Below are 8,603 nucleotides of genomic sequence, written 5' to 3'. Positions count from 1 at the left end.
AAACTTAGACCTGAGTATAATCCACCTTGGCCGAAGTCACACCCAACTGCCGCTGGGACTTAGGGCTGTCGGCAGGTAAGACCACATGAGAGCTGGCAGTGGGCCAAGCTCTGTGCAAGGAGAGACATTGGGCTGGCCAAAAAGTTCATTTGGGTCTTCCCGTAACACCTTACAGAAAAAGACCCAAACGAACTTTTTGGCCAACCCAACACTTCCGTTTCATTTCATTGCCTTACGAGGTTGGTACCATTATCTGATCCCACAGATGAGGGAAACTGAGGCTCTTATTTTCACCGCTTGGTTCCCACAGCTTGGGAGAGTGGCTGCAGCTCTGCAGGAGGACCCCGGGGCTATCTCAGCTCTCCAGAGACCCCTGGAGGGGTGGGCAAGCCCAGAGGCACAGAGGCCTGGACCTACCTTTAAGAGGAGGGGCCCCTGGATCAAGACTTAGCTCTGCTCTCACCATGTAAATGTATTTTTTTTATATCATTCTTAGCACTACAGTACCTTAAATAACTTCACAGATCTATTAGGAATGCACAAAGAATTTGGGAAACCAGTGCTTTAAACTCAAGCCTGGCTATTTGAGACCATCACTGGGGAAGCCAGAGGAAGCTTGGCTGCCACCGTGTGGGGCCAAGGCAGGGAAAATACCAGACGGAGACTTCTGGCTAAACTGTCTTCAAAGGAGCCATGGGTCTCCTAGTTTAGCTGGGACCCTACAGCCCATCACACTTACAACCATCCTTCACTCCCCTGTTTCACCATGGAAAAAAAGGGACTCCAAGTTACAAGGTACACAATTCGAGATTTATATAAGCTTAATTAAACTGCTGAACGCAGTCCAAAAAGGAATCAAACACACACCACTGCAAGGTAATTCAATGAACTGCTTTTTTTTCTTTTTTTTTTTAAACAAATTTGTACAGAAAGAAAACAAAAACAAAAATCCCCGATCACACCTATACCATACAGTCACCCTGTCAGGTATGCAGGATGCGATGGGAGCTGGGACGGGCAGCGGTAGCCGGCACAAGTAACTTCTGCTCACAGACAACATGGGACGTGGAAAAATCGTGGGTTCCCTTTGTTCTCCAGTGTATCTTGTACAAAATAATTACATTTTTTAAACATATTTACAGAGTTTGCACAAATAGAAAATGGTTACAAATTACAACAGGCTTGGCAAGACAACAGTTCCCCCCTCTCCCACTGACCGAGGCTGGAGGTATGATTGCTCTGTATTTACAGATGCATTAAAAAGTCTGCCTTCTTAGAGACCTAGACGGAATTTATAAAAAACGGTTAAATATCATAAATTCATTTGCAAGCTGTACAAGTGATCGATGCCCATCAGTCAGTTCGCGTCTTGCTCCCTGAAGATAGACTCTGAAGGTAAAAGAGACCCTTCCCCACAAGCAAGCAACACCTCCCCTGGCCTGTCTGCTACAGGGGTTTGGGTTTGGGTAGTGGAGGAAATAGGAATAATGGAGGAACGGAATGGAGCGGGGGCAGGACAACCTAGTTGAGACAGTTTTCCTTCCACTTTTGTTTTAAATAAACAGCTTGCAACCAGGTTAAGCCGACTGGCTTGTTACGCGCCAGCCTATGGCTTTGAAAAGAACCCACAGTTCTTTCCTTGTCTCAGAGATGAAACATCTCAACGTGACTACAGTACAGAAAGAAAGGACTTTCAGGGGAGGACAAATGTTTGTAATTCTGATGTAAAGTCTTTGCCTTGAGTACCAAGCCCAACTTCAACAGTGCAAAAAAGACTCCAGAAGCGGCGTGGGGAGGGGGTCAGAGGCTCGAGTAATAGCTGTCCACCCACTGAGCAAGTCCTCGCTCCACCAGCGACCGGTTTATCAACACCACCTAGGAGAGAAAGGTCTCTGGAGAGCATGGCCACGGCACCAGGGACCACTCCCCAAGCCAGCGTGGGTTCCCCCCTCACAGCGGGCGCCTGAGTCATGGGGTGGAAATTTGATTCATCTTCTGGGCCAACAGGGGATTCACTTACAGGTTCTGTCGGCATGCAAATAGCCTTTCCAACAGGCTGAGGAAATCTAGGCTTTAGTACCAGGAAATGAAGGAGAAAACCCAAATGGACAAGGTCCAGGAGGGCTCACGGACATTCCGTTGTGGGGACTGTCACGTGCACTGCAGGATGTTTAGCAGCATCTCCGGCCTCTACCCACTATGATGACACTAGCATTACTCCCAACCGTGGCCACCAACAGCGTCTCTGGGCGTTCAAAGGGAAAGAAGGACAGAACTCACTTCATCTCCAATCACACTCCAGAGCTGAATCAGAGGAAGGCCGGTTGGACTATACCTCGTCACCTGAAAAAAAAAACAAAAACAAAACCCTCCACACCATGTTTAAAAGCTACCCCATGCACCTCTCCTTAGAGACTGCTGGCCAAGCCGGGGTGTGAGGCACAGGAAAGCAGGCACCGAAAAGTCAGTTCCCAAGAAGCCCAGAGAGTTAGGCGAGGCCGGGAGGGACTGCAGATGCCAGGGAGGAGGCTCCTGAGACAGACCCTGTCCGGCCTGCCCCCCGCCCCCCAGCCACACACCTGAGCCAGCAGTGCTGCGTTGCCTGTCATCTCGCTCATAGCTGCATCGGCCTCAGGTGAGAAGTGGTCATCATCTTTGGAAGGAAAAGCAGCATTTAGACTCCCACTGAGGCGAGGCACTCGTCACTCACACAGCTTGCAGGTGTTTTCCAAGCAGAAGACTTCGCACGCTCCCGCGGACTTAAGAACTCCATGGGGCGTAGCCACACCTACGCCAGGTTCAGAGCCCCAAGCCTCCCCGGGGCTCCAAGTGGGTACACTCGGGGTGCCTGCTGCATGCCAACCGCTGGGGGACGGAGGGCCAAAGGGACAGAAACTCTGCCTTCAGCGGAAATACCACCACCACCACCACCGCCACTTATTTGGGGGCCATGTGGACTGAGCACGCTGTTATGTGTTCTCACACCGAATCAAGAACACGCTTTACAGGCGAGAGCACGGAGACACAGGCCAGTGGCCAAAGGTCAACCAGCTCCCAGAGCGATGTAGGTGGAGTTCAGATCGAGGCAGCTGGCCACACAGCCCAATTCAGGCAGTGACTCTAAGTGGGCAGGGCACGCAGACCACATTCTTTGTCAGGTTATACAGGTCACGTCCTCGTACAAGGACATACCCAAGGCGAGAGGCAGTGAGGACGGGAGGGGCAGGATTAAGGTCTGGGAACGTCTTATGAGCCCCGTTCTGGTAGGTGCCTCTGTTGGAAGCCGGAAGCCTCTCAAAGCTGGAGGCCTGGGCAGAGTCTAGAACAGTGGACCTGAAAGGGTGGTCCATGGACCAGCAGTACTGGCATCGCTGCAGAACTCATTAGGAATGCGAGTTCTCAGGCTTCCGCCCAGACCTATTCCATCGGAAGAGTGGCAGCAATCTGTGTTTGCTTAAGCCCTGTAGGTGAGAACGAGGGTCTCAAAGAGAAAGACCTACTTTCAACACCTGCCTGCGCCCCCCCAAGCCAGAGGCCCCACCTGTTACCTGACAGGGGCATCACGCTGTCCAGAAGGACCTCTGCTCCCTGGAACGGCAGGGTCACAAAGTCAGACCTAGAAAGGCAAGAAAGGCACAAGCTGAACACGGACTTCACGGCTGACTCACTCTGGGCTGACGTTCGCCTTCTGCTTAGGGCCGTGACCCCCACAACCCAGGGTGAAGCCACACAGAGGTACACACGACAGGAAGCAGGCCACAGCGCCCAGCTCGCCCTGCCACAGGCCTGGCCTCAGAGGCGCTGCCTGCATCCCGCTCCCAAAGACAAGCTGCCTCACTTTTGCCTAATGACACTTGGGGGAATTCTTCTACCAGACGGGCCTTTCTAGCTCCGTCTGGCTGAGGCGAGCATGGAGTTTGTTTATATCATACTCTGCTAAAACAGAGTAGGCAGCAGCAGGGAAGAATCAACCCACGTCCCAGGCTCCAGCTCTGCAGAAACCACACCCGACTCACCGGATCTGCCGGAGCACGTCTACTTTCACTCTCTTGTATCCACCGTAGTCAACGTAGCGAATCTCGACTTCATTGGTCTCCTCGTAGGAGGCCACCACTTGGGCTCGCCACCAGGCACCGTCCACGCCAGGGGCAGCGCAGATGACCGTTACTGCAGGGCAGGACGAGAGCATGTGCAAAGGCCTGGCGCAGGGCAGGGCGACAGCAAGCAACCCCCAAGGCAAGGACTTGGCCCGCCTCACATCTGCGCCGCCCAAAAAGCTACCCAGACCAAAAAGTGTTCATCCATGTCTGTTTACTCTGAGACTTACTGAAGCCAGAGGTAGACACAGATTAATTGGAGTAAACCAAGTAAATTCCAAAATTCAGGGAGTGGACCAGCAAATCTGCCTTATACTCTTTAAAGGGAGTGTCCCAGAAAAAAATCGAGAGCCTCCAAGTGCAGATCTCAGTGGCTGGTTGCTAGCACCTGCTCTGGCCCACGACAACTCAGATGGAGGGCTCGTCGGAAGGCTCCCAGGCCTAAACCCCACTTCTTCTGGCCTTTGCTTCAGGAAGGTACTGAGAGCACTAATGCCCGGGGCAGCCAACCAGGCCAGAGAGCAAGTACCCCCAAGTGTCACCAACCGCACCCTGGCGCAGCAGGGGTGGGGGTCTGTGACACAGCTGGCAACACTGTGTCCTAACCCTTAAAGGCAGCCCCTGACGTAGTCACCTCCTGGCCTCCAGTTTGGTCTTTACTTCTGGGCTGAAGCAACATCAGAGAATCTGACAAAAGTGAAATCCTTATTCCTCTAAAAGAAAACCCATAAAAAATGCTACCGAAATTTCAAAGGTTTTCCTCACGCCTTAAAGCCCTCTGGGGGCTCCAGGTTAGGAGTCCCTGATGGGGTGGGTTAGAGACACGTTTCAACATTCGATTCCCTCCCGCTAACGAGGGCAACAAAGGTAACAGCTCCTGCGCAGGGACCACCTGGGCACATCACTGACTTTCTCACCTGTCCACTAGAGACGACCCAACCCACCACAGGACTTTGTTGCCTTTGGGGATCTTCTATGGGGCCTGCATCTGCATCAGGTCCTGTGCAGCCAACTGCAATTCCCAGATCAAGTGGGCATCGGCCCCACTCAACAGGTAAGTAGCAGAGCTGGGTCCAAACCCAGGTGCCAACACTCTACTCTGACGCCTTTCTTCCGTCAGCCGATGGAAACGCCATATTGGGCTAGCCAGGAAACTCAGCCCAGCACACTCCACGCCGACAGCAAGAACCCAGGGATGCTGCTCCCATGAAGGGTCCAGAACAGCCTCCTCTCGGTCAAGACCAAGGGCAGAACAACAGGAGACCCCCCAAAGCTTCTCCCCAAGCCTGGCCAGAGCCCAGCTTCCCCTCTGACCCCCGGGACAGCACTTACTTTCCACCGGGGTGGGCAAGGTGGGGATTCCAGGCTGAGAGTAGCAGAGGTACATCTGCTGGTCCAGGCTGCGCAGCGCATGGAAGGTAGGGTGTGTGTGCTGCTGCACAAACAGGTGCCCGGCACTGACCTGGTTGACCACGATCACCTCCACAGTGATGCCATCCGGGAGCATGAGCTGCAGAGGAGAGGGGCGGTGAGCACGGCAGCAACTCTTCTCATGTCTGGGATGAGCACTGAGGCCCCAGGGGAAGTCTCTGAACTGGCACATCTTTGAAAAAGGCATGACTACCCAAAGCAACATGGCACCCAGAGGCTGACAGAGGTTCAAGGAAAACTATTTTAGCTGTGCAGTGTTTGGCTCCACTGTGGCCCTTGCCCTGCAATACCACAAGTAACCACTAGAGGCGGCCTCAGCTCAGCTGGGCAGAGAGGCTCCCAGGAGCCAGCTGTGGATGCAACGGCCCGCCTCCCAACTGGCCTGGGCACAACTTCCCTCCCTCGCCTCTTCAAGAGCCTGTAAGACCCAGGGAAGGCAAACAGGAATGAGGTGGCCACTGAGAACAAGAATAAGAGGTAGACCAGCCCTCGGACCCCTCAGCCAGCTCACTGGGACCTGCGGCTGACCCCAGGAGCTCTGGTTTGACAGCCATCTCTCTGCTCTGCCTTTCTACCGGCAAGCAGAGGCCTGAGGTCAGGTCCACTGCACAGTCTGAGTCATTTGTTCTTCTCGACTCTCCACAGACATCCTCCCAACTCATTCCCACTCTGGGATTTGGAATGTAGGTTTGCTCGGTGCGAGGTCCCATGTTAAAGACCCTAGAAGAGGCCAAGACTGGTCTCTCAAAAAAAAAAAAAACTGTCCTTAAGGCACTAGCTTCCCCGATACTAAGGCAACATCCAGGTGCGCTGGACACAGCAGGGCATCTACTCCACCTCCCAGCCAGGTGGCCACAAAAAGAGCCTCATGGCTGAAAGTTCTGTGCCTCCCCCCCGCTCCCACCCCCGTCCTCTCAGTGCTGCCGGCTGAGAGGCACCTCTCCAGTCCCACCCAGCCACAGAGCACAAGGGGAGGAAGCCTTACCAACCACTCACTTACTTAAAAAAAGAGTGGGTCTGTGGTCGAACCTGGTGGGAAAAACCCTATGATTCAGAAGTGGAGCACGGAGTGGGGTTCAGCCCACTCCCAAATACCCATGGGAAAGGAAAGGGACATTCACCTCTCCCCGCAAAGCACAAGGGTCTTTGGAGGGAGGAAGATACCCTCCCCTAAACAAAATCCAGGGAGGCCATTTCCTCGGAGCTGCACATTCACTCCACCTGTGAAATGCAGTGTTCTCGGCCTTCAGAACCCTACAGCTCTACTCCCGGTGAGACGGGGCTCGACAGGGCTGGGGGCACACAGCAGGGAAGGATGACAGGCCCCAGAGAGCCTGCAGCCCCAGCACGCAGGCCCCCGATGAACCCGCTACCCCTCTGCCAGGGCTTCCGGGGTGGGGGCGGAGGCAGGGATTCTTCTCCTTTATGACCCAGGAACCTCCCGTGAGGCAGGAAGGCGAAGGGGAGCCTTCGCCAGGGCCACCGCTAGACCTGGCTCAACTAGGAGGAAGGAACGACGACACAGTAAGAGCCCGTTCGAGCCCAAAACGATGGGTCCCAACCAGGTCTCAGAGGTGATCCAGGACACAGCACCAGCTTTAAGGAGTCCCGAGCCAGCCTGCACACACCCAGTCTGGACAGACTATAATCCTCTCTAGGCAAATGCCCTGAAAACACGAAGGGTGCCCAGGGTGCCCAGAGCCAGGGGAGAGTGGTCCTTCCGAGCAGCAGGGACCGAGAGGCCTGTGGCTTCCTACCAGCACTCCAGCCCTCAACCCGATCCAGAGAACACAGGCCAGAAGCAGAACTGACCGGTGGAGGGCAGAGGTGAGAGGGCACAGGCATCAGTGTGCTCCCGGCCTTCCTGGCCCACGGTCTCGGGAGTCTCCTCTTTGGGGTAGGCTGGGGGAAAGGGGCAGAGGCAGCCCCGGCCCCCAGGGGCATGCTCACCCAGGAAGTCATCGGAAGAGAAGGCAGTGCCAGCGAAGGCAGTGGGGGAGCGTAGATGTTGGTGAGGTTCAGTTCCTTGAACTTCTTCCCAATCAAGCTCAGTGCCTTGTCCACGTGATGCTGAGAGCCTGAGTGGGGTATGAGAAGCAGGACACAGCCACGGGGGTAAGACAGACAGCAGAACGGCACTCAGGCACACCCCCCCACTGCACGGGACTTTTCCTAGAGTTCGGGTCCATCTGTAATGTGCCAAAATGCCAGGCCTCGCCTCCGGATGAAAGGCATCTCAAGAAGCTTGCCGCCTGTTGACCTTTCAAACGAGACCTCTACTGTTGTGACTACACTCACGGTAACAGGAGCCTAGCAGACAGGGAGGCCCAGCCTTCATCGACCATCAACCCAGGACCCCTGGCCTGCCCCTGAGTGCCCACACCTTTCCTGACCAGAAGACCAGGCTTGGCGGTGGGGGGGGGGGGGGGGGACCCGAGTTTCTTTCAAGCACCAGAAGTGGAAATGAGGGTAAAGGGAAGCCCCACTCCCTTCACCTAGGGTGAGAAGCAAGGCTTTCCACTCAGAGACTTAAATCCCAAAAGCGGAGCAACCGGGACTCAAATGCTTCAAGTTACTTACACTTCAGGTAAGAAAACCCAACACAGGGCAGCAGCTGCCACTGACCTTCTATGTGGCAGATCTGGACGTTCTGGGTGTACGGAAGGCTTGAGATGTAGATCTTGGCACCAGACGTCTGCTTCAGAAAACTCACATACCGTCCCTGCTTGCCTATCAGCCGGCCAACTAGGTGCTTCCAGAGAGAAAGAAAGATGAGAACTCAACGAGAAATCAATTCCCTGCATCCCCAAGACCTGCCTTTGTTTTATACCAGGTCAGGCTCGAACATAATATCTGTTGACACGTCAGCACTCACTTGCCAGGCACCGTTCTAAGCACTTACATTTACTCAGAGTAAATGTATGAAACAAACAGCATGTGTTTATCACCATTTTACAGTTGAGGGAACAAACCCAGAGAGGTTAAGTAACTTGCCCAAGCTCACACAGCTACTAAGCAGCTGAACTAGGCAGTATGGCTCCAGGCCTGGGCAGTTTCCACTTCATCCCCGACAGC

At 54.3% G+C, this 8,603-nt stretch overlaps 1 protein-coding gene across 2 annotated transcripts in view; it reads right to left on the bottom strand.

Annotated features, from left to right (window-relative positions):
* Window positions 1-880: 880 nt before the first annotated feature.
* The window catches only part of AKAP1 (A-kinase anchoring protein 1), a 32,386-nt gene continuing 24,663 nt past the window's right edge, over window positions 881-8,603 (bottom strand). Inside the window, exons 3-10 of one of the 2 annotated variants that reach the window (XM_024757650.1) lie at window positions 8,154-8,280; window positions 7,479-7,606; window positions 5,430-5,607; window positions 4,017-4,167; window positions 3,549-3,616; window positions 2,580-2,653; window positions 2,281-2,343; window positions 881-1,875 (exon numbers count right to left, since the gene is read on the bottom strand). In XM_024757650.1, the coding sequence (XP_024613418.1) occupies window positions 1,801-1,875; window positions 2,281-2,343; window positions 2,580-2,653; window positions 3,549-3,616; window positions 4,017-4,167; window positions 5,430-5,607; window positions 7,479-7,606; window positions 8,154-8,280 (864 nt within the window). In that variant the 3' untranslated portion in view covers window positions 881-1,800. The remainder of the gene's footprint in view (window positions 1,876-2,280; window positions 2,344-2,579; window positions 2,654-3,548; window positions 3,617-4,016; window positions 4,168-5,429; window positions 5,608-7,478; window positions 7,607-8,153; window positions 8,281-8,603) is intronic. The other variant, XM_024757651.1, reaches the window with a different exon arrangement.

The sequence above is a fragment of the Neophocaena asiaeorientalis genome, unplaced genomic scaffold (genome assembly GCF_003031525.2).
Source record: "Neophocaena asiaeorientalis asiaeorientalis breed wild unplaced genomic scaffold, Neophocaena_asiaeorientalis_V1.1 scaffold327, whole genome shotgun sequence".
NCBI lineage: Eukaryota > Metazoa > Chordata > Mammalia > Artiodactyla > Phocoenidae > Neophocaena > Neophocaena asiaeorientalis.
The sequence above is the reverse complement of the archived record's forward strand: the minus strand, read 5'-3'. Positions and strand labels throughout refer to the sequence as shown.